At 46.1% G+C, this 26,483-nt stretch overlaps 1 protein-coding gene across 13 annotated transcripts in view; it reads right to left on the reverse strand.

Annotated features, from left to right (window-relative positions):
- The window catches only part of dnmt3ab (DNA (cytosine-5-)-methyltransferase 3 alpha b), an 846,991-nt gene that overhangs the window by 250,268 nt on the left and 570,240 nt on the right, over positions 1-26,483 (reverse strand). For all 13 annotated transcript variants that reach the window (XM_072498950.1, XM_072498942.1, XM_072498948.1 and 10 more), the window contains 5 exons: positions 24,323-24,532; positions 14,513-14,671; positions 11,658-11,765; positions 7,004-7,157; positions 1,244-1,390 (listed from right to left, as the gene is read on the reverse strand). In XM_072498950.1, the coding sequence (XP_072355051.1) occupies positions 1,244-1,390; positions 7,004-7,157; positions 11,658-11,765; positions 14,513-14,671; positions 24,323-24,532 (778 nt within the window). The remainder of the gene's footprint in view (positions 1-1,243; positions 1,391-7,003; positions 7,158-11,657; positions 11,766-14,512; positions 14,672-24,322; positions 24,533-26,483) is intronic.

The following is a 26,483-nucleotide window of genomic DNA, read 5'->3' on the forward strand; positions in this document are numbered from 1 at the left end:
CGCCTTTGCCCTAAATTCCTTAATATCTTTGGCTGACAAAAATCTACCAATCTCTGTATTAAAATTAGCAATTGATCCAGCAGCAATTATTGTTTGCAAAAGAGTTTCAAACTTCTACCACCTTTTGCATCAAGAAGTGGTATCCAATTTCACTCCTGAAAGGTCTGGCTCAAATTTTCTAACTATGCCTTCAAGTCCTCAATGAGTAAAAATATTTTCTCCCTACCCCATCTGTTCTCCTTAATATCCTGAAAACATTTCTGGGCTGGCTCCTTCATTTTTATTACTGCTGCTAGTTTGGCATCAGCAAATTTGAACATTTGCATTTAGGCCCGAAGCAAGGATTGTCCCGTGAATGTTGCTGCTGTTTGAGTTTAGTTGCAGCAATGGAGAGTGCTTCTTCTGACCTCAAAGGCTAGATTACTGATAAGTGCCACAGAAAACCCTACTTATCTTGTTGGTATAAGCTGTGTTCCAGTAGATCAATAGCCATGTTTGTGGAGTGCGCAGCAGGAATGAGTATGCATAATAATGCTGTCACATGTGATAGTTTAACATGCAAGCTTTCCAGTCAGACATCCCTAAAGTTTGCATGTGGTTGAAAGGAAGCAGTGCAGTGCTAAGCAGCAGTGTAGGTTATGTAGTCTCTAGCAGGTCCATTACAGTATTTAGCTTGTTTCGGGTTCTTTGGGCTCCTATTGGAATAAACAATATGCCATTGGAATAAACAACCAGCCATCTCATGCACTACAGTCATTGAGGTGGCTTGAGGCGAGGTGTAAGATTTGAAACAAAAGAAGGTCCATGGTTCTGATTTGCCCTGGTTGCAGAGGCTAACCTTGATATTTCAGAAGCTATTCAGAGTGTGAAAGTGCTGAAGGCATTGTTTGGCTGTATTATGGTATGCTGCTGATCACAAAAGAATCAATCACATATTAAAAGAGTGGAATACTTTCTTCTGAGCATAAGTTCACGCATTGAGCAAGAGAGTATGTATGAATGACTCTGTGGGTGAAATCAATGATTCCTTGCCAAATGGTAATGGTATTTGTGTGGAGGTGGATCAGTCCGCTTTTGACATATAGACAAAGGCCAACCATCATATATATACTTCCAAGAACTAGTTTGAATATTCAGAATTAATTTTCCATATTTTCTTTCTGCTGAAAGGGATTCTGATATGTTTCTCTTCATAATCCATCCAATACTTGTTAAACAATTTGGTTGAACAACAGGTTCGTACCTCGAGTTTGTTCGTCTATGATTTCTTTGACTTTTAGCTTCTCTGTGCTTCTTCTTGCTTTTTTGGCTGGGGGAGGCGGAGGATAAACAGAAGCTTCAGGCTCCACCCAGCTTTCCGTATAAACCTCTTTGTAAGGATTTCGTTCTTCTGAAAATCAAAGAGCATCATTGTTACTAGATACAGGAAAAGAACTGTGCAAAGACTACAAAAGGTGGCATTGTACAGCTATGGAATGCTGACAGGTTTGGTGATATTCTTAAACATTTGGATAAAATTCAACTCCATGGGCAATAGTAAATTGACTGCCTGTTATACACCTGTTCAGTTTTGCTTTCCATTGAAGTCATTGGGTGGGTTGTTTTGTGCCTCTGTAGAAGATGAATTTTACCATCCACATATCCATGGGCTGGATTCTCCGCCGCCGATCTATTTCCGATGCTCTGGTTCCCCCGTTGATGGTGGGATCGAGGTTCGTGCCCCGCATGACCCATTTACATTCTGTTAAGGTGCTGGACATTGGATTCTCCATGCCTCTTGTGATTCTCCGGCCATCTGGACCATGATTCATGCATGCGTGGATAGGTACAAGTATTTGCCAGCGTGCGATGTGGTGGACCTCACGGTGGGTCAAGGTCCATCAAAGCCCCCCCCCCCCCTCCTATAATGCAAATCCTGTCCAACCCACACCACAGCCTTCTCCACCAGACCAGAGCATGCTGAGAAGCTGCATTGTTTATATTCAATTTCACAGTCCATTACCGTTTACAAGCCTCTTGATTGACAGATGCTGGCCATTTCAAAGGAGGAATTAGCTTTGTTTGGTTTTATAGCTCTTTGTGGTCGATTAACTATGAAGTGGTTCCTCTTTTGAGCAGGTGGTGTTTCTAACTGCAGTTATTTTAAAGAGGCTGTTTCTTCATTCTGAAGAGCTTTCTAGACCTTCTACTGACTGTGCAAAAAACACTTCAAAGATTTCCAGCACACCAATGATCTACATTTGTCTTCACCAATCTTTTACTCTTCCCATACCTATCGAAACTTTGTGTCAGTTTTTATGTTTCACGCAAGCTTACTCCCGTACTCTATTTTCCCCTACTTAATCAATCCCTTGGTTGTCGTTTTCTTAATTCCAAACTGCTCCCAATCTATTGTTTTTCCTGGTCAATTTGTATGCCTCTTCTTGGATCTAATGCTATCTCTAATTTCCCTTGTAAGCCATGGTTTGGTCACCGTTTCCATTTTACTTTTGTGCCAGACAGGAATAAACAATTGTTGCAGTTTACCCATGCATTCTTTGAATGCTTGCCATTGCCTGCCCACCATTTAAAGTAACGTTTCCCAATATATCACAGCCAATTCATACCTCATACCATTGTACTTCCCTTTATTAAGATTCAGGACCCTAGTCTCGGAATCAACAATGTCATTGTCCATCTATTCTAACATTCCTAAGGTCTTGCACAACCAGATTCCAATCATTCCTTTCTCATCACACAGTACCCTGTCTAGGATGGCCTGTTCTCTAGTTAGTTCCTCAAAGCATTGGTCCAGAAAACCATCCTGCATACACGCCAGGAAATTCTCCTCTACGGTATTGTGACTAATTTAATTTGGCCAATCTATATGTAGATTAAAGTCACCCATAATCACAGATGCTCCTTTATCGCATGCATTTCTAATTTCCTATTCAATGCCATTGCCAACATCAACACTACAGTTTGATGGTCTATATACAACCCCCATTAATGTTTGTTGCCCCTTAGTATTTCTCAACTCTGCGCATACAGATTCCACATCGTTGGAGCGAATATCTTTCCTCACTATTGCATTAATTTTCTCTTTAACCAGTAATGCAACCCCATCACCTTTTCCTTTTTCTCTGTTCTTCCTAAGTTGTGAATATCCCTGGATGTTCAATTCCCATCCCTGGTCACCCTGCAGGTATGTCTCCGTAATGCTGATTAAATCCTACGTGTTTACATCTAATTGCATGGTTAATTCATTCACTTTATTGCAAAAACACAGTGTGTTATGACATAAAGCCTTAAGGCTTGGCCTTTAACACTATTTTTCACTGTGGCACTGTTTGATTCTGGCCCTTAATTTCTCTGCCTATTCCCCTTTCTGTCTTTTGTTCTTCTTCTGAATTCCCCCTCTTCTGACACCTTGCATAGGTTCCCATCTCTCTGCCATTTTAGTTTAAACCCTCCCAACCACTCTAGTAAATACACCCCCTAGGCAGAGGTGGACTTACAATGAACACACAGCGCTGCAGTGTGAGGCCGCTGGCCAATAGGGGAACCCAGTCTGAGAGATGGCTATGTGTGCTCCTACAAATGTACGTCGGCTGTGAAGCCTTCAGCGAGGCGAGGAGGAGGAGGTGCTGGCCAATGGCCATTAAGGTGATCAGCGAGGTGACTCTTGGCCTCCAGGCCAGGGCTGAGGGTGGGCAGGCAACCAGCCAAAATGAAAAGGGGCCATCAGATCATATAGCCAGCAGCAGCAGCCAGGCAGCTAGCTGGGAGCACACATGGTTGTTGAGGGTTGAGGCCTGAATCATGGAGCAATTCAGTATCCTTCATCATGTAAATTTTTGCATGGTGAGGAATACATGCATTTTCGAGGGAATCCCACTATCGGGCCACCATTTTGAGCGGGCAGCCCGTGAACGAAATTCTGCGGCCGGCCACCGCCCCCCACCCCTCCCCCGCACATCAGCCACCCACCCCTCCCCGCATCGCAAAGCGGCCCCTCCCACTCCTGGTTTTTCTGGGTGCCCCCTTTCTCCAAGCTAGAGTCCTTAATCACCTTCTCCTGTGGCTGAAGAGCTCTTCCCAGAGTTGTAATGTGGATTCTGCTCACTAAAGGGCACAACAATGGCCATCATTTTCACTGTGTAGCAACTGCAAGAGAAATTCAGGGAACAGGACAAACCCTTGCACATGGCTTTTTGTGACCTCGCAATGCTTCCAACATTGTTAACCGGGAGGGATTATGCAGCAGTGACCTCCTTTTCTGCTGCCCCAAAAGTTTGTCACCATCCTCAGCCTGCTCCACGATGACATGCAAGCTGTGATGCTGACCAATAATCCACCACAGACCCAATTCATGTTCGAACTGGAGTCAAGCAAGGCTGTGTCACTGCACTGACGCTCTTCTCGATCTTCCTTGCTGCAATGTTTCATCTCACTCTCGGCAAGCTCCCCACTGGAGTGGAGCTAAACCACAGAACGAACAAGAATCTGTTCAACCTGCAGGCCAGATCCAAGGTCATTCCATCCTGTTTCACTGAAATACAGTTTGCAGCCAATGTTCCAAGCCATCGTCAACACCTTCAGAGGGTTCACATTAAACATCTGTAACCTTCCCCTGTCATACAGCACTGGCCTTCAGTGATCAAAATCCATGATGAGGCCTTGGATAATGTGGACCACATTCAATACCATGGGAATCTATCGTCAACAAGGGCAGACATCGACATCAAGATCCACACCTTCAGTGTGCCAGCTCAGCCATTAGTTGCCTCAGGAGGAGAGTGTTTGAGGACCAGAACTGCAGACCCTGCACCAAGCCATGGCCCACAGAATAGTAGTGATACCTTGCTCAGAGACGTGGAGAAGTACCATTAATGCTGCCTCCATAAGGTCCTGGAAATCCATTGGCAGGATAGGCGCACCAACATCAGTGCTCTTGCTCAGGCCAACATCCCCAGCATCAAAGCCCTGACCACACTAGATCAGGTCTGCTGGGTGGGCCACATCATCCACATGCCTGGCAAGAGACTCCCAAAACAAGTACTCTACTCGGGGCTTCAAGGTGACAAGCAAGCACCAGGAGGACAGAGGAAATGTTTCAAGGACACCCTCAAAACCTCCTTGAAAAAGCACAACATCCCCACTGATACTGGGGATCTTTGGCCCAAAACTGCCTGAAGTGGAGGAAACGTATGTGGGGAGGAACTGAACATCTAGAGTTTCATCACTGAGATCAAGCTGAATCCAAGCAACGACAGTGAAAGGAGTGTGTTGCAACCTGGGCACCCCACGCACCAGATCCTCCAACCAACATCTGCCCCACCTGTGACAGACGTGCATCGGACTCCTCAGTTACCTGAGAACTCATTTTTAATGTGAAAGCAAGTCACCCTCTGCTCTGAGGGACTGCCTATGACAAAGAATTTGCCATTAATAGTGGACCTGATGTCCGCTGCTAGTACCTTCAGTTTTAATCACGAAAGCTGAGAAATGTAGTTTACAATATTAGCAAATGAATGCTGAACACGTCATCAGAGATTCCTCTATTTGGTAGGTTAATGAAGCATCAGATGTTTTCAAAAGGCTGCTGCTAATCAAACAAAACAATATCATATCAATGTGTTAGGCACCTACATATTAATATTGCATAAAGTCAATGTTTTCATCATAGGAGTGGACAGACTTACCTCAAGGACAGACTATGCTTTGCTCGCCCCCTTTCCTTCTCTCCACCCCCCCACCCCTCCCACCAGTTACTCCACTTCTGTTGCATTTGCTCTGATGGTTCATCACCAGACCTTCTGAAATGTATTTATTTTTGTCAGTTGAAACTGCCCGTCCGTCCCAGTTCCCAGGTTACTGATTTCAACCCTTCCCACTTTTCCTCACCTTCGTCTTGATCATCCTCCGTATTCTCCAAATACTCTCCCACAATTTCTACCATCTACAAAAGGAGGTCACTACGAAGCACATGTTATCTCCTCCACTCTCTGCTTGCCATAAGCACCCTACCTTCCAGAAGCATTGGTTCATTATTCCATCATGGCCTCTTGTTCTCCCCAGGCAACTGACAAATGTAACACCTGTTAATTTACCTCTCCCCACGCCATTGTCTTGGGTCACAAAACATTTGTTCCATATGAGACTGCTATTTACTGCATTATTCATGTGGCAAATAATTTAATAATTTCATCATTTTCCCGATGGTCACCAGCAGCAGTGTGAGATGGTCAAAAGGCTCCTGTGGGCATTGACATCACACAGATAAAGTTCATCTTATTCTACAGCCAGAATAGATCGCAAACATGCCACTCAAATTTTGAATAAGCCCGCCATATGCCTTGAATAATTTGGAAATAGCTTACAGTGCAACACACCAAGCTTTTTTTCAGAAAAATCATCATCTTCCATGCGCTCCGTGCTTATACAAAGAGGCCTCAGTATGAGGAAAAGTAACTGGATGTCAAAACTGTGGCAGAGCAAATAAGCTGAGCTGCTGATGAAAATTTAGTTGTGGAACCAACAGTACAAAGTAGGCTTGTGCACCAGGCACTAATTCAAGGTGTTTTATTTTGCAGGAGTTTAATTCAGTAAATTTTATGTATTGGCCATTCCACCAGCTGAACCGTGTAAATGCTTCCAAATAGCAGTTCAGAATGAATTCCAGTTTCTTTCATTCAATGGGTGATCCGTTGTGTGGATGGTACTATAGGACACACACTGAAAACAGTAAAATCACACATAAAAACAATATCTTCACAATTTTCAATCTCCCTCAATTAACCTCAACAGGACAGAACCAGAAATTACCAGGACATCACAATGATGCTTTATCTTTTAAAGTGAGAATATTCACCCAGGCTACCTTCTGCTCCAAGCATAATTGTTGGTGGCAATTTCTCATCTCAACATATAGGTGACAACACCGTAATTTAAACAAGAGAAATACTTCTACTTATAGTTGCCCATTTAGTTGGAGTTTGCCCCAATCTATGCTCAATCTTACCTTCTGGTGGTTCCAAACCCTTTGCTCCCAAAGGCAGAAATCCTTCCAAGGCCCATTCAATCATCTGCTTGGTTTGGCCTTCCACGCCTTTGGTTGTGTCTGACACATCATTCCCAGATTGTGTTGGAGTTTTTCCTGCTCTGTTGCTTGCCACCTAGTTTAAGTTAGTAAATTGAAAAGTCAGGGTAATCTTTTGGTAATTTGAAACCTGAAGCTTGCATCTATGGACATCCAAGTCCCAGGCAACAGCACACAGTGGGTTGCAACGATATGAGGCGATTTGTATAAAGTTAGCATAAATCACAATTTTAAACTATTCTGTAAAAAGCAGTTTCTTTCGCAATATTTTTTTTTCAAATGATGTACAAATTATTTAGCCTACTCATTATAATAAGTGACAACAGGTGTAATAATGAGCAAGACCCAAATGGAGGATTTCCTTAGTTACAGTCCATGATAGAATTCAGCTTCAGGTCCAGGCCGGGATTCTCCGGATGGGGTCTCAGACCTGTGATCGGCTCTGACGCCAGGACGCGATTCTCCGCGGACCGGAGAATCGGCGGCAGTCGGGGGCCGTTGAGAGAGGCCCCCGTGGCGATTCTCCGCGATCGACCGGCCGAGTTTTGCCGGCGTGGTTTCCATGGCACCCGTTTACTGGAGGGTGTGGGGACATAGCCCCATTTTCGGAGAATCCCGACCACGATTTCTGTATCATAGATTGTCTCATCACAGGGGACGGAAGCTATGAAAGATTAATATGACTAATATAAAGTCAACCTGTACTATTTTTGTGTGTCTCTTGGAGGAGGTGTTTAATTAAGTCATCAAGTTTACAAAGACAGACATTCAACTGTCCATTCCTTCTCTTTAGAACAAAGATACCCTGCTATAATTTTTTTGACTGAAAAAACCTTTGTCAGGACTGGAATGAAATTACATACTTTAGACTACAGTTCAGAATTTATCAATATAAGAGAATTTATATTGTGTGTGATTGAGATTGGGCTGCCTATAAAAACACAGTGGTATATGTGTATAATTACGTGGTCAACATATAGTCCTCTCAATATTTTATGGAGAATATTTTCTTTCTCTTGCTCTGCAAAGAAAAATGTCGAGGAACTTTCTGAGATCTGGGGCGAAATTCTCCGGAAACAGCGCAATGTCCGCCGACTGGCGCCCAAAACGGCGCATATCAGACGGGCATCGCGCCGGCCCAAAGGTGCGGAATGCTCCGCATCTTTGGGGGCCGAGCCCCAACATTGAGGGGCTAGGTCGGCGCCGGACGAATTTCCGCCCCGCCAGCTGGCGGAAAAGGCCTTTGGTGCCCCGCCAGCTGGCACGGAAATGACATCTCCGGGCGGCGCAAGAGCGGGAGCGTCAGCGGCCGCTGACAGCATTCCCGCGCATGCGCAGTGGAGGGAGTCTCTTCCGCCTCCGCCATGGTGGAGACCGTGGCGGAGGCGGAAGGGAAAGAATGCCCCCACGGCACAGGCCCGCCTGTGGATCGGTGGGCCCCGATCGCGGGCCAGGCCACCGTGGGGGCACCCCCCGGGGCCAGATCGCCCCGCGCCCCCCCCAGGATCCCGGAGCCCACCTGCGCCGCCTTGTCCCGCCGGTAAGGTAGGTGGTTTAATTTATGCCGGCGGGATAGGCATTTTAGCGGCGGGACTTCGGCCCATCCGGGCCGGAGAATCGAGCGGGGGGGGGCCCGCCAACCGGCGCGGCGCGATTCCCACCCCCGCCGAATATCCGGTGCCGGAGACTTCGGCAACCGGCGGGGGCGGGATTCACGCCAGCCCACCGGCGATTCTCTGACCCGGCGGGGGGGTCGGAGAATTTCGCCCCTGATCTTGAGCACTGCCATGCATCTTGTGAATACGGTGCTTTCCTAGAATTTTCAGTCATCCTGTACAATCCTGTCCAATTATGTACATGGCCATAGTCTAATCCATATTGACTTGTGCACCATTTCAGCTATTATGAACGCTATCTTTAGATTTAAGAAGACATTACATGTTGCACAAAATTTAAAGAAAATACACTAATATTATAGTACAAATGTGATGAGTAATTGCCCTCAAGTATTTTACACCTGCTTCCCCCTGGTGACAATACACTGGGGGGGATTTTATAGCCCTGACCCAATAAACATATTTGCAGGTGATGTGTGGTGGGGCATGGAAATAGAATGGGTGTCTAGCCCACCACCTTCCCACCCATAATACGGTGGATGGGTGTCAGTGTCTGCATAGGTATCTTCTTGACTTTGCTCCATTTAAATCACTGACAGAAAATTGAGTATTGTCCTTCGCTCACTTGCATTCCGGCTCACCCTTCCATGCTGACACTTGTTGCCATGATGTGGCGATGCCGGCGTTGGACTGGGATGGGCACAGAAAGAAGTCTTACAACACCAGGTTAAAGTCCAACAGGTTTGTATCAAATCACTAGCTTTCACAGCATAGCCCCTTCATCAGGTGAGTCACTTGTTGCAGCCAGGCATTTCAGTCTACTTGGATCTCGGGCAGGATTTTCCAGCCCCATTCGATGGTGGAACCTTCTGCTCCTACCGAAGACAATCTCTCACAGTGGGTTTCCTGGTGTCAGGACAGGTGAGCCATCAAAAGCACATAGACTTCAGCAGGACCGGAAGACCACACTGTCAGCCAATGGCTCGCTGCATCTACGACAGGGGGCCGGTTAAGAAAATCGCCCATTATGAAATATGTGTTACAGAATTAGCTAACAGCTCCTTCTAGGTGTTCTGCCCATGGCAGGAGTAATTAAGGTAGAAGTTTTCTTGGCCTCAGAGGTAACCTCTTGAGTTTGAGGTAGCATGTCTTTCTTCATACTGGTTCAGGAGATGGTTAGAAACTTTAGTGTGCAAAGTCCACTGCTGCAGGCGTTGCCAACTCTTCAGCAAATCGAGTGTCATTGAAATGAGCTGGCTGGAGATGGTAACTGAGTTCTTGCACTGTTGCTGGGCACTCCAGCAGTATTTCCAGTGCCTTTTATGTGAGCAACTGCAGGTGCAGAGTAAATCTGTGTTTAATTGAACTTTCAATTTGGTCCTCCAGTTTGTAGGAGCTTGAGAAAATAATTTTGAGGCATTTGAAGTCCTAGGCCTCCATTCAAGCAGGCCGAATGTGCACCATGGGTACTCCTGTGAGAAAGCGTCCCTCACGGAAGGTTTGATGGTAACTGGTTACCATCATATTTTATGATGTATTACAGTTCAATTAAGTTGTCATGCATAAATCACAGAATGGTTACAGCTGAGAAGAAGGCAATTTGGCTCGTTTGTCTCTGAGGATCCCTGCAAGGCCAACTCATCTTGTCACATACTCTTTTCCTCCATAGCCCTGGAAACCTTTTCTCTTCAGGTAATGAGTCAATTGTCTTTTAGAAGCTATGAACGAACCTGCCTCTACCATACTCTCAGACAACTGCAGACATAACTTCTTACTGCGTAAACAAAATTCCTCCATCTTATCATTGCTTCTCTTGCAAATCACACTAAATTGGTGTCCTTTGTTTCTCGATCCTTCTGCCAATTACTACAGTTTCATCCTACATACTCTGCCTAGCGCCCTCATGATTTTGAATACCTCTATCAAATCTGCTCTCAACTTCCTGGTCTCCAAGGAGAACAGCTCCAGTTTCTCCTAGGTAGCCAGATAACTGAAGTTCCTCTTCGCATTCCCTAGAATCATTCTTGTGAGTCTTTCCTGCACCTCCTCTTATGCCTGCACATCCTTCCTAAAGTGTGATACTACAATTGAAGATGAGCCATTATTTTATGGAAGTTTATCAAAACTTCCTTGTGTTGTATTATCTTTCCCTCTTTATAAAGTCCAGCATTCCTTATGCTTTATCAACCACTCTCCCAACCTGCCCAGCCACCTTCAATGATTTGTGTACCTATAGTCCCAGGTCCCACTGCTCCTGAACCCCATTTAGAATTGTACTCTTCATGTTGTATTGTCTCTCCTTATACTTCCAACCAAATGAATCACTTCACGTCTCTCTGCAATAAATTTCACCTACCACTTGTCTGCCCATTCCACCAGCACAGGTGTCGGCAGTAGTCTCTTCCAGATTCACAACCAAACTTTGCAGTATTATTCTTTAACACTTTTTCAAATATTGCTGATAGGATCCTTCTTTAGAATACAGGGTTTGTGAGGATCTAATAATTGCACAGCTTAGGAATGCACGGAGCTGATCTGCTAAGCATCAGATTCCAACCCCTTCACTGCTACCACGTGTTTCTGTTTACACATGGTCTGTGATTTGTCCAGATTCCCCAGTCCTACTGCTGCATTGCAAGTGTTCTTATTTAAAGCCTAAAAGCAATAACATTTTCTATTTCCTGTAATTCTAATAGGCTCCCTTTTTCATGAGTATTCCAGTTTGCTATGAATAAATATTGAGGCTAATTCCAGAAAATGCAGCAGAATGGGCACTGGTCTTCCTGCTTCAGTCCTTGAAATGATACAACTACATTATGTAACACTTCAGGGAAACATCACAGTGAATAACGATTGATTTTATTGAGACCAACCCAATCAAAATCGACTCACTGAAGTTGCTGACATATATAAATAATGAACAAGCATTTAATGAACAGATTAATGAGCAAGTTTCATACCTGTAAGACTTCAAAAATTGCTTTCCTATACATAGGTTGTTTGCTATAGGTTGGCTGGTGAAAGGCAGTGGAAAAAGAACTCAAAGGCATCAGCTTTTCTACACAGACCTGTCAAACCAGAGAAGACCGAACTCAGTGGCAATCACAATCATTGAGAGACGTATCTATGGTCTTTCATTCACATACCTGAAGACTAACGTTTCTGAGACAAAGAGGGAAAGTAGAAAGGAATGAAAGAAAGAAATAGGACAGATATACTTATCCAGGACTCTTATCATGTCTGGGAAACACCTCAAATACTTCACATACAGTGAATTGTACAATGGATGGGCAGCACGATGGCACAGTGGTTAGCACTGCTGCCTCACAGCGGCAGGGACTCGGGTTCAATTCCGGCCTCAGGTGACTGTCTGTGTGGAGTCTGCACATTATCCCAGTGTCTGCGTGGGTGCTCCGGTTTCCTCCCACAGTCCAAAGATGTGCTGGTTAGATGGATTCATAGAATTTACAGTGCAGAAGGAGGCCATTCGGCCCATCGAGTCTGCACCGGCTCTTGGAAAGGTCAACACCTCCACCCTATCCCCATAACCCAGTAACCCCACCCGTCACTAAGGGCAATTTTGGACACGAAGGGCAATTTATCATGGCCAATCCACCTAACCTGCATATCTTTGGACTGTGGGAGGAAACCAGAGCACCCGGACGAAGTCCACGCACACACGGGGAGGATGTGCAGACTCCGCACAGACAGTGGCCCAAGCTGGAATCGAACCTGGGACCCTGGAGCTGTGAAGCAATTGTGCTATCCACAATGCTACCGTGCATGCCCTAGCATGGATTGGCCATGCTAAATTTCCCCTTAGAGCAGGTTAGGTTATGGAGTTATGGTGATAGGGCGGGGTGGACGGGGGAGTGGACATGGGTAGTGTGCTCATTCGAAGGGTTCGTGCAGCCCTCGAAGGGTAGAATGGCCTCTTTCTGCACTGTAGGAATTCTATGAATTTTTCTCAAATGCACAGATTGTTGATCTGTATGCAAATGCATCAGCTAATTAAAATCCTGCACAGAGCAACGAGGTGAATGGCTAATTATTCTGTTTTAAGTGTTGTTGGAGAAACGTTATCGAGAAGCTCTGGAGAAATCATTCACACACCGCAACAAAGCAATTAAAACGGAGGCACCTGGCATAGCAGTTAGCACTGCTGCCTCACAGCGCCAGGGAACCGGGTTCAATTCCGGCCTTGGTCACTGTGTAGAGTTTGCACGTTCTCCCCGTGTACCCATGGGTTTCCTCCAGGTGCTTAGGTTCCTCCCACAGTCCAAAAATGAAAGGTTAGGTGGTTTGACCATACTAAATTTCCCCTTAGTGTCCACAGGTGTGCAGGTTAGGTGGAATGGCCATGGTCAATGTGCAGGGTTATAGGGATAGGGTGGGGGAGTGGGCCTAGATAGAGTTCTCTTGCAAGGGGTCGGTGCAGATTTGATGGGCTGAATGGCCTCTTTCTATTCTATTCTAAAACAGCTTATTGCCACACCTCGGGAACAGGAAGCCCTGCGGTGTTTCGTTTGCATACTTTGAGAAGAGGAGCACCTGAATTATTTTGTTGAAAAATATTGAGACCAGGAAAACTTAAAAGCAGCGTTCCCATATCATGCTCATATTTTTCTTCTGTTTACTTTCCTTTATGTACGCCATATATATTGGGTAGCCTGAATATTCTTGTATATGTATGTTGGAGCTCAACTAGAAAAGTATGAAAACAGAATAACAGGGCTCAGATTCTCCTGCAGCTAGAAGTCTTCACAAGTCTGCGTGTTCTCTTATGGACTTGCAGTAGCATAAACGCAGTAATCCACAAAGTTACACGAGCAGCTTCTCTTAATATTTTGTTTCCTTTCTTTAGTTTCATTACTCTTTTTCCCATCTGCTGTGATCCTTACTCTGTTCCCTTGCCCTAAATTTTGATTTCCCTTTATTTACCCACTGTTTCTCCCACCCTCTAGTCTTTACCCCTTCAATTGCCCTCATATCTCCTTTGGCATGGTTTTCCTATTTCTCTTATTTCTATTTCATCTTCTGCTGTCCAGCTCTGCCTTTGAAATCATAATGCAGTCAACCACCATATCGCATTTATACCATGTTTTCCTGTAACTAACCCAAGAGCTAGTTGGTGCGGATATTAATATTTTAGAATCGTGACCATGTTCCATCAGATTTTTCTTACAGAAGAGTGAAATCCCATGGTTTTCTTTGGTCTTCTTGCACCATGTACATTCTGTGGCAAAACAGACAAGTGCGTAAATTGGCTGCTATTTCACCGGCGGTCCTGCTTTGAGCTGATTTTCAAAAAGCCCATGTGAAGTGACTCAATGAGCTTTCCTCGCTCAGGATCAGTCTTAGCCCAGTTTCCCCACATTGACATCTCTGAGATTGAGAACTAAGTAGAGTTTCTGGTTTGGGCTTATAGTTCCATATTGTCATTCTACAGCACAGCATGCTGATACCTCAATGTGGTTTGCTACAATGCTGCTTTGCTCCATGAGGCACTTGCTGCTCAGTAATACAATGTACCCTTGGACTTTCTTTTATCTTCGGAAAGCCACCCCATTTTGAGAACCGTAATGTTGGCTTCCTACAAAGCATTATCAGATGAACAGAAGTAAAACAATAATATGTAATGATTTTGAATCATTGTATTTGAAAGTAAGCAGACATGGAAGGGATAAAAGAGGATTTTATGTAAAGAGCCTAGATTACAAGGTATCTTTATGAGATCAACTATTTCTATTCTCTCTGGCACAGAAAAATAATATATGCTTAAGTGTTGTTTTGAAAACCAAGATATTAGACTTACAACAGAAAATTTTCCATCTCCAAACCACATCACCCATCGCGTTCCTTCAGCTGCCCGACTTCGGCCAGTCATCCACCAGGAGACAATACGACCAGGCCACCAGGAGAATCCCCTTAATTTTCCCCATACCAGCTCACCGATGCCAAATCCACGCCCATCCTGGAAATTCAGATAGCAAATGTTAATGAAGGACTTTGATATTTCATTGCAAAAATATGAGAGATCCAAGGTTTGAGTACTGCCATCAAACAACCTTATTGACCACTACGTCTCTGTGCAAGAATATCACAACAGTTCAACATTTTGGAAGTTCTTGTCCTCGTTCATTAGTTTTAATAAACAGAAAACATACAAGGCTTACTGCCTGGCAAATGAAAAGGTTCTGTCCTACAGACACAAAATTGTACTCCTTATGCCCTAATCTCCATAATATGGTTAGGTATCAATGCAAACCTTTTCTACAGTATTTGTTTTTAAATACTACAGAATCTTAGAAATTACAGTACTGACAAAGAGGCAATTTGTTCATCATATCTGAAGTGATGGCTTTTCAAATGGTATCATCTATTTTAATCCCAATTCCCTGCCGTTTAGTAAAAAGAGGTAAGATTTGGGCACTTTAAGTAGCTGAATTTCCTCCTTTGTTTTGAGGGACTGGGCCATGGCAGTGATGTATCTGCCCTGAGGCAGCATCTGCCCCATTGAAAAGAACTGAACCCACAACAGCAACAACAACTTGTGCTTCTGTAGCACCTGCAGCATAAGTTGGTCAACAGGAGCATTATCAAACAGAATTGGACAGAGAGCCATATCAGGAAATATTGGGGTAGATGATCAAAAGTTTTGTCAAAAAGGCAGATTTTAAGGAGCATCTTGGAGGAGAGGTAATGAGATATAAATGTGTAGGGAGAGAATTCCAGAACTTAGGAGAATGACCACCAATTGTGCAGCAACCAAAATTGGGGATGCTCAATTGGAAGAAAGCAGATTTCATGTAGGGCGAAGGTGTTTGACAGAGCTAGGGAGAAGCAAATCCATGTTGTGTGTGTGTGTTGGGGGGGGGGGGGGGGGGGGGGGGGGGGGGGGGGGGGGGGGGGGGAAGAGAGAGAGAGAGAAATGGGAATTTTAAATTAGAGCTATTGCATGACCAGCTGCTCCCGTAGGTCAATGGACACAGGGGCTACACAAGACTTGGTGTAAATTAGGACACGATAAGGTAGAACATGGGAGGAGTGTGCTGGAAGAAACAAACCTAGAGATAACAACAGAAATGATGCGGGTTTCAGTAGCACAAGAGTTGAGACAGGAGCTGGGCAATGTTATGGAAATAGGCGGTTTTAATGTTGTCATTCGCTAGGAAGACTGCCGAATATATAGAGTTCTGATGTGTCATGTACTCTGGAATAACACAGGCTGCAACTGGATGCAGCTTTAACCAAAAGATACTCCAGACCTTGAAGTTAGTTCAATCTGATTTATTGAACCAGTAGCACAGTTAGCACAGTTCTCTATGAGTTCGACTCTCTGCTAACCTAAGTGTGGTTCGGTGGCATCAGCATCATTGCCCTGCTTTTGCTGGTTTCGGAGCTGCTGCACCTTCTGCAACACCGGGAGGTGATCCAGGTTGGGCAAGTGTATGGCTGGAAATGTCATCCGCAGGTCCCTGTTCATCAGGAGTTGAGCCGGCAACATGCCAGTGAAGCACGGGCCATTGTCACTCATGACAGTGAGTGGGATACCATGCCTGGAGAACGTCTCCTTACAGGCCTTGATGACGGTCCGAGATGTGAGGTCTGAGAGCTTCACGACTTCAGGTTAATTGGAGAAATAGTCAATAATCAACACATAGTCATGGTCATTCGCAAGAAAGAGGTCGATGCCAACCTTGGACCACGGAGAGGTCTCGATTTCATGCTGCTGGAGCGCCTCCTTGCTCTGCACTGCCTGGAAGCATTGACAGGTTGCACAGTTGAGGACCATGTTCGAGGTGTCCTGGCTAAAACCGGGCCAGTAGACAGCCTGCCTGGCTCAGGTCCTTGTGGATAATGTGGACCAGAGGTCTACGATCCGTCTCGACAGTGAATGTCGGCAGGCCGTAGATATAGTCGTGAAACTTGAGAATGCCAGTGAGAAGACCCAGGTATTCCATCTCTATTTGCGCATACCTTGTTTCGGTGGGCGTCATGGCCCTTGATGCGTAGGCTACCGGTGCCCAGGATGAAGTGTCATCGTGTTGAAGCAGCACCGCACCGATGCCATCCTGGCTCGCATCTGTCGAGATCTTCGTCTCCCTGTCTGGGTTGAAAAATGCCAAGACGGTGCAGCGGTGAGCTTGGCTTTCAGATCCAACCACTCTGCCTGATGTCCTGCCTTCCACTCAAAGTCAGTGGACTTTTTTTTACCAGGGCCGTGGTGTGTGAGGCCAGGTTTGGGATGAACTTGCCCAGAAAATTGACCATGCCCAGGAAGCGCAACAACGCCTTCTTGTCTTCAGGGACCTTCATGGCTTTGATGGCCTTGACCATGTCTGTGTCCGGGCGCACGCCCTACTGAGAGATCTGGTCCCTAGGAACTTGAGTGTCAACATGCCAAAGCAACATTTGGACCTGTTCAGCTTCAGGCCATTGGCATGAACACAGCGGAATACCTGCTGGAGACGGGAAACATGCTCTTCAGGGGTCGTAGACCATATGATGATGTCGTCCACGTACACACGAACCCCTTCAATGCCCTCCATCATCTGCTCCATGATGTGATGGAAGATCTCCGATGCCGAGACAATGTTAAACGGCATGCGATTGTAGCAATATCTGCCAAACGGTGTGTTGAAGGTGCAGAGCCTTCTATCATAGAATTTACAGTGCAGAAGAGGCCATTTGGCCCATCGAGTCTGCACTGGCTCTTGTAAAGGGCACCCTACCCAAGGTCAACACCTCCACCCTATCCCCAATACTCAGTAACCCCACCCAACACTAAGGGCAATTTTGGACACTAAGGGCAATTTATCATGGCCAATCCACCTAACCTGCACATCTTTGGACTGTGGGAGGAAACTGGAGCACCCGGAGGAAACCCACGCACACACGGGGAGGATGTGCAGACTCCGCACAGACAGTGACCCAAGCCGGAATCGAACCTGGGACCCTGGAGCTGTGAAGCAATTGTGCTATCCACAATGCTACCGTGCTGCCCCATCCATTCTGCTGGACTCATCCAGCTGGATTTGCCAAAATCCATGTGACGCATCTAACTTGGTGAAAAAAAGTGTGTGTGCCATCTCGCTGGTGAGTTCCTCCCACTTCGGGATGGGGTAGTTTTCACGCATTATATTCTTATTGAGATCCTTGGGATCAATGCAGATGCGCAGGTCTCCCGAAGGCTTTCTAACACACACCAGCGAGCTGACCCAGTCAGTCGGTTCGGTTACCTTGGAAATGATGCCCTGTTGCTGAAGATCCTTGAGCTGTGCCTTCAGGCGCTTCCTCAGTGGAGCTGGGACCCGGCGTGGTGCGTGGACCACTGGCTTGGCATCAGGTCATAGCAGAATCTTGTATCGATATGGCAGCATGCCCATCCCGTCGAACACATCCAGATACTGAGCGAGGATGTCGTCAATGCCGGCCTGAAGATCCACATTGGAGGATGTCGTTGTGTAAACCCGCTGCATGAGGTTCAGCTGCTTGAAGGCATGCGCGCCAAGTAGGGATGCCCTGTCTGGCTTGACAATTTCAAAACGTAACCGTGCATGGGTATTATAGTCCAGGAGCCTGCAGGCTGCTGGAAGGACCTTGGGGGGCTTCTTGATGCGTTTGAAATCTGCCTGTGAGAGGAGGTTGGCAGAAGCACCTGTGTCCAGCTTAAACTGGATGGAGCAGTGGTTGACCTGCATCACTGCACGGCATTCGTCCGCACAATCCACAGCGAGGATGGATTGAATTTGTGATGAGTTGGATGTGGCATATTCACATTTGGTAATGATGCCCACACAGTAGACGGAGTCCAGGCATTCTTCCTCTGGATCCGTTGCGCTGCCAGGATCAGAATCCTGTAATCGTTGCTGCACACTCTGAACGTGCCGTTGTTGGAATTGGGAGCGCTGGCCCCTGACTGGTGGTGCAGACCTGCACAAGGCTGCATAGTGTCCAAGCTTCCCGCAGTTTAAACATCGCCTGCCGCTTGCAGGGCAGTGTTTCTTTAAGTGGGCGTTGCCGCAGTTCGAGCACGTCATGACATCAGCGTCCTGACGCTCCACGCGTCGTCGCACATGCGCAGTGCGGGTGTCGGCCGCTTCATTATCCCGTTCGCATCGCGCCTGCGTGGGGCCCCGGGCTGCGCGAAATGGCCGCTTTCATCAACGCTGAGGCGCTGCATCCGGGAGATGGCCTGTGTCACAATATACACCAATATATCATGGTGCAGACACACACACACACACACTGATGGACATGCAGTGGGACCAATCAGCATACACAACACCGCAGCCAATCACCAATGAGAGCACATGCACTATAAAGACAGGGGACAGGAGAGTTCCCGCTCATTCTAGTAGCGGCCAGCTCGGAGCACAGAGCTCACAGCCTGCAACACAGACATTCACCATGTGCTGAGTGCATCACCTGGTTAGGATTAGGCAAGGGTCAACAGTTAAAGCTGGTATTGCATTTACCCACAGTTCAAGTATGTTAATATAGTTAACCTTATAATAAAATAGAGTTGCACCACTTCCAGTGTTGGTGACCTGTTTGTGATCCGGAACACCCAACGCATCAGCCTGCACACTCTCTGCCTCGTGGGAGGCAAGTTTATCATTTTCAGCCGATTTGTACTGGGCATAGCGATTTTCGGCGTGCTCATGCACTGTGCATGTTTCAATCGCGACTGGCAGGGTCATATGCTTGATTTTCAGCAGCTGCTCTCTCAGAGGATCAGAGTGAACTCCAAAAATGATTTGGTCTCTGATCATGGAGTCAGCAATATCACCAGAGTTGCAGGACAGCGCTAGCAGGCGGAGGTTAGTTAAGAAGGAGTTGAAAGATTCATCTTTACCTTGTAGACGCTGTTTGAATATGTAGCGCTCAAAGATTTCATTGTGTCCACTTCACAGTGACTGTCAAACTTGTCCAGGATGGTCTGAAACTTTGTCTTGTCCTGGCCTTCGGTGAAGTGAAAAGAGTTGAAGAGTTTGATGGCTTGATCACCCGCTGTTGAGGGGAGAAGCGCAATCTTCCTTGCATCAGACGCACCCACGAGGTCTGAAGCTTCGATGTACAGCAGAAACCTTTGCTTGAATGTCCGCCAGTTGGCACTGAGATTGCCGGAGGTCCTGAGCTAGTAAGGAGCCTGAATCTTCTCCATGGTGCCGCGATATATTCGCTGGTCGGCACGGAATGCAGAGAGCCGCAGAGCCTAGCGCTCGCTGACAGGGGTTGCGATAACCACCAGTACCCCTGATGAGGATAGAGGCTTCCTGGTGCCACTCACTGATGGGGTCAAGGGTGCAATGTAGAAGACAACCTATCAGGGGGAACGGCTTAGGGGGATGGTGGGTTGGGGGAGTGGGGGGGGGGCGGTGGGGAGACATATGGAGGTTGAAGCTGAAGTGCAAGTCAGGATCACCATGTAGCCTGTTGGATCTGGATGGGTAAGGGAATGTTCATCATGCTAACATGTCTTCTCTTTCCTCCGATGCAGGGAACAATTTTTGATGTACAGCCAGCAATGCTCGCTATGGCTGCCATTGCAGATGTAAGTAGGTTGAAGGCATAGGGTCTGCTCAGGGAGGAACCTGCACTGAGGAACCTGCCCCGAGGAACCTGCCCCAGAAGAACAGGGTCCAGCCAGTGAGGTTTTGCTGGCTGACAACAGGCCAAGGAGGAGGTGCGAATGAAAGGCCACGACTATACCGTCAGCGCCTGACTTCACGCAGCCTTCGGACCGCATGTGTCACCAAAGACTTCGGCTAACCAGCGAGACCGTGCGCCACCTGTGCCAGACGTTGGCACAGCTGGCACCACGAGCATATGGAGGAGGACACCCACTCCCGATGCCGTGAAGGTGACGGTCGCCCAGAACGTTTATGCCTCTGCATCTTTTCAAGGGCTGAGCTGGGACATTTCTGGGGTCTCTCAGACATCGGCACTCAGGTGCATTTATGGATACCCAAGTCTGGGCCAGGTCTACCAGCATGCCCCAGCAGCAGGATTTCCCATCATCTCTGGCATGACTCAGGTCCAGGGAGGATGATGGCACACATGACCCCTATGAGCCGGTACCGGCTCATCTGGGGTGCCCTTCATCTGTAGGAAGGGTGTCCACTTCCTGAATGTGCGGTTGGTGCATGACCACCAGCTGCAAATCATACACACCTGCGCCGATACCCAGACAGTGTGCATGACGCATACATCCTGGCGCGCAACTTCAAGACACTCCCTCGGGTGAGGGGTTGGCTCTTGGGCGACAAGGGTTACCCGCTGAGGTCTTGGCTAATGACACCTGCCTGGAGGCCCCAGACCGAGGGAGAGACTGATTATAACAACGCCCATGTAGCAACCAGGTGCGTCATTAAGTGGTGCATCGGCATCCTCAAGATACACGTCCGATGCCTGGGCTGCTCCAGTGGGGCTCTCCATTATAGCCCTAGGAGAGTCTCTAACATGGAAATGTGGGGAAATCTATTTTATGCAACAAGTGGTACAATCTGGCATGCAGTGTATGAAAGGGTAGTAGAGGTAGGTTCAACCACTGTTTTCAAAAGGGGGATTAGATTTTTTTTCATTCAGTCATGGGATGTGGACTTCACTTGTCTAGACCAGCATTTACTGCCCATCCCCAATTGCTCTTGAGAAGGTGGTGGTGAGCTGCCTTCTTGAACTGCTGCAGCCCCTGTGATGTAGGTACATCCACACTGCTGTTAGGGAGGGAGTTTCAGAATTTTGAACCAGCGGCAGGCAAGGAACTGTAATATCGTTCCGAATCAGGATGGTATGTGATTTGCAGGGCAACGAGGTTGTGGTATTCCCATGAATCTACTACCCTTGTCCTTCCAAGTGGTACAAGTTGCGGGATTAGAAGGGGCTGTTGAAGGAGCCTTGGTGAGTTATCGTGCATCTTTTAGATGGTACACATTGCTGTCACTGTGCATAGATGGTGGATGAAGTCAATGTTTAAGGTGGTGCCAATCAAGCGGGCTGCTTTATTGTGTGTCAAGCCGCATGAGTATTGTTGGAGCTGTACTTATCCAGGCAACTGGAGAGTATTCATAGAATTATCATAGATTATCATAGAATTTACAGTGCAGAAGGAGGCCATTCGGTCCATCGAGTCTGCACCGGCTCTTGGAAAGAGCACCCGACCCAAGGTCAACACCTCCACCCTATCCCCATAAACCAGCAACCCCAACACTAAGGGCAATTTTGGACACTAAGGGCAACTTATCATGGCCAATCCACCTAACCTGCACATCTTTGGACTGTGAGAGGAAACCGGAGCACCCGGAGGAAACCCACGCACACACGGGGAGGATGTGCAGACTCCGCACAGACAGTGACCCAAGCCGGAATAGAACCTGGGACCCTGGAGCTGTGAAGCAATTGTGCTATCCACAATGCTACCGTGCTGCCAACTCCTGACTTGTGCCTTGTAGATGGTGGATATGGCTTGGGGAGTCAGGAGCTGGGTTACTGTCTGCAGAATTCCTAACCTGGGAACTGCTTTTGTAGCCACAGTATTTATATGGCTGGTCCTGTTCAGTTTCATATCAATGGTAACCCCCTGGATGTTGATAATGGGGATACAATAATAGCAATGCCATTTGAATGTCAAAGGGAGATGGTTATATTCTCTCTTGCTGGAGATGGTTATTGCTTGGAACTTGTGTGGCACAAATGTTACTTCCCACTTGTCAGCTTGAGCCCGAATATTGTCCAGGACTTAATGCATATGGACATGGACTGTTTCAGTATCTGAGGAGTCGTGAATGTTACTGAACAATGTCCGAACATCCCCACTTCTGTTCCTATGATGGAGGGAAGGTGAAGCAGCTGAAGATGCTCAGGACACTATCCTGAGAAATACTTGCAGCAATGTCCTGTGACTGAGGTGATTGACCTTCAACAATCATGAGTGTTTTCTTTTGTGCCAGGTATGACTCCAACCAGCAGCGATTCTTCCCCTGATTCCCAGTAACTTCAGTTTTGCTCGGGCTTCTTGATATCACACTCAGTGAATGTTGTCAAGGGCACTCAATCTCACCTCACCTCTTCTTTTGTCCATGTTTGGACCAAGGCTGTAATGAGGTCAGGAGCTGAGTGGCCCTGGCAGAACCCAAACTGAGTGTCAATGAGCAGATTACGATGAGTAAGTGCCATTTGACAGCACTATCAACAACACCTTCCATCACTTTGCTTTTGCAGAGAGCCAAAGCATCTCTCAAGCCGTTTGACAGAGGGAGAAGTTCTTTGAAGAACATCTTTGAAGAATTCCTTTAATTAAATTATTGGCAGCTCAAAATGTGCTGCTGGACACTGTTAACACTGGGTTTCTCTAAACCTTACAACTGAGTCAATAAACAGATGAAGCTGTATGAGATTCAGGTTGCCACTGTAATTGAAACCAGCAAAGAAATCGCCTTGGTAGGTGCAAACACAATACCAGTTGCATGTCTTGAAGTACCAGAGGATTTAACTGTATACAGTTGAAACTATTGTTTTCTGTTCTGGAACTCCTTATTTACACAGAAGAATTGTGAGTATGTTGCGCAACATATGCAAATATGTATTGTGTACTGCAAGTGGACGCAGTCTAAATAATAACTGACAAGTCATTATGACACAGCTCATTTGACAGCACAATGCAATGCACAGGAGAAGACAATGTATTAACTTCCATTTATAAGCAAGCTCATCATCAATCCAGCCATTTAAACTGGCATTTTACTAAAACTCCAAAGGAAAATAATCCTTGGGTAATTCACACAACTTTATGAAAAAGAGTGAAAAAATAAGCCATGAGAGCGTGTATCCTCTTTTTATCGTTTTCTCTTCCAGGGCCATCCTGGCTAGGAGGATAGTTTAGTCTCAGCCTATCATTAATGCTGGCTTTCTCTGTCTATTCGGATCAATGTGAGAAGAACCTGGTGGAGATATCCTTGCTTATTTTTCCTCTCGAACCATGTGATACTTGGACCCCTGGTCTCTAACAGGCTCAGTCATAGTGACAGGACAGCTAGGTTTGGCTAACTAACAGAGAGATTAAACTTGCATCTCTCCAGTCAGTATCATGCCGTGATATCTTAACATCAGCTTTGAAAAGAAATGCTTCCCAATTTATTTTCCAATGTGACCTTATTTTAACATTTGAAAATTAAGCTGACTCCAGGTGCCAGAAAAAATGAAACCGTAATAAAGCAATAGAGGAACATCCAGTATATAATGATTAAAGTTCACATAATACCGGCGGCATGGTGGCGTAGTGGTTAGCATCGCTGCATCACAACGCCGAGGACCCAGTTCAATCCCAGCCCCGGGTCACTGTCCGTGTGAATTGTACATTCTCCCCATGTCTGTGAGGGTCTCGCAAGACCCTCTCCTCCACACACACAAACAATCAACTGCTCTGCACCACTGCTTGGAAGCTTCTGTTATAAAGGAATCAGCATTATATAAAGATCCAATAGTCAATCAGCACAGGCATCCCACCATGATGCCATTTTTGCATTTGTTTCTGAATATTAAACTAATGAGCATGGTGCCTTTCATAGAACTGCCAAACTACCAGCCCAATGTATATCAGAGGATAAAACAGTGAACTTACTTCATATTCTGCTTCCTCGTCTATTACTTTGGATGTGGTCTTCTCAGCTGTCTGAGTTGAAATGGCTGTAGGTTCTGGAGTTGTTGCAATGTTGTGAGGTGTTGGATCAGTGGACTGCTGGGAAATGATTGTGCTTGTTTCTTTCCCTTTCTGAGCAGGGGTATCTTCCTGTGCATTCATCACAGCTGCAAGTTGTGCCCTCTTCTCAGCCTATGGATAGGAAAGGGAGAGTTTGGGGAAAGAAAGGCACAATTTAGAATGGGTTTAAATAAGTGAGGGTTTTAACGAATATCTGGAGCATTGAAGAAATATACTCTATGGGGGCGATCTAATTGGCACTTTGTGCTTAACACAGTGATGGACAACGCCTTTAAATCTTGTGAGAGGCAACGTTCAGAACACCTCGTGAGATCTAAAGATATCTTGTGAGAGGTTGTGATCTGGATCTCACCCTTGCTAAGAGAGATCCAGATTAACATATTTAAATTAGGCCATTCGGCTCATTTAAATATATCTACGCTGGATTCTCCCGAGGCCTGGAAACGAATGGCCTTGCCTGGGAGACCTCACCATGGCACCTTTAAGCACTGGTCCACATTGCATATCCTCACCTGTAGGTCATTGGAGTGGTCAGCCTCTGGGCAGGGTGGTACCTTGGCACTCCTGCTGGCACCCAGGCTCCTTGGTAATGCCAGCCTGGCACTGCCCAGGTGGCAATGCCATGCTACAGGGGCACTGTCAGGGTGCCAGGCTGGCAGTGCCAAGATGCCTGGGTGCTAGGTTGCATGTGCCAGGGATACCCTGACCTTAAGAGGTGGGCCTCGATGACCGAAGATCGGGATGGCATTTAAAAGATGGCGACTGATCTCTTCCTGCAGTGAAATGAGGAAATGGAGTAAGTGTGGCCTCGGAGGGATGTTCCTCGCCAAGGCCAAAAAAAATGGCAATGTCCCATTCGATAGTGGGGCTGTTGAAACACCTCGCTATACATGCCCAAAATGGGACTCTGTTTTTTGCACATTAAATCACGCCCTATATGAGGTTTCTTTATAATGCACAACTATTAGCCTTTTTAACAATAGTGCGTTAGTTGGATCAGAATTTAACACTATTGATGTGAGCCTTTGCCTTAGAGGCATGAGTGACTGCTTCCCCACCTGGTCTGGTTCATCCCTTAGAAATAGACCTGAACCTTGTTTCCCACCCTGGAGGGAAAGCTCGGCCCTATTATAATGGACCATAAGACATAGGAGCAGAAGTAGGCCATTCAGCCATTTGGTCTGCTCTGTCAAATGGCGGATGGTCAACTCTGGAGTCGTGTTCCAATTCAGCCAGCCCAATCAGATTCAATAAACTGAGTCTGGGCAATCTTGGTTCCTTTCCTGGAAGGAAGCTAATCTTAATTTAGCACTAACTGGTACCCAAATTGCCAGCCTTAGCTTAGTTGGTGGTGTCATGGTGACTTGTTTGGAAAATATAAATGTCACAATGATAAAGGACGCTCTTTGGAGTTTGGGGTTGGTGCGCTTCTTGGTACAGAGTAGAGGGATACCAGGGATCAAACCTGATACTTTCTGAGTCTGTTTGACTCAGATAAATTTATTGATGATTTGTGTTGGATGTTCACCCAGGGTTCCCATCTATTCCCAGCACGAACACCCATTGCCACAGTTACCCAAAAAAATCATTTTGGGAGAGAATCTGAAAGCTGAAGTGGAGAAGAACAAATAATTTTAAGGCGGGTGAAAATCGGCGGAGATATCCAAAAAGTATTTTTAAATTTTGCTGTGTTAAAATGGCTGCTACACAAGATACTCAATAAATCTGAAAATGAATATAAAGCAGAAATGGAACCTTATTGAAAAAAGTTAACTTTTTTTAATTGGTGCAATATTTGTAGTGTACAGTGTGCTGAAATTTATTATTGAATTTTTTTTTTAGATGAAGTGAAGTAGTGCACTATACAATACACTATAAAAATGTAACACACACAAACAATCCATAAAACATACAAGGTTCCATGATTTGGAAAACAACGCACTTCGAAGGACTATTCATTTAAAGGTAATATCGAAATACTCACCTGCCATACCTACCCTTTAAATGAAATAAAATTTAAATAAGAACACATCATCCCACCAATAACTTTGGTTGATCCCCA

This window comes from Scyliorhinus torazame, chromosome 4 (genome assembly GCF_047496885.1).
Source record: "Scyliorhinus torazame isolate Kashiwa2021f chromosome 4, sScyTor2.1, whole genome shotgun sequence".
NCBI lineage: Eukaryota > Metazoa > Chordata > Chondrichthyes > Carcharhiniformes > Scyliorhinidae > Scyliorhinus > Scyliorhinus torazame.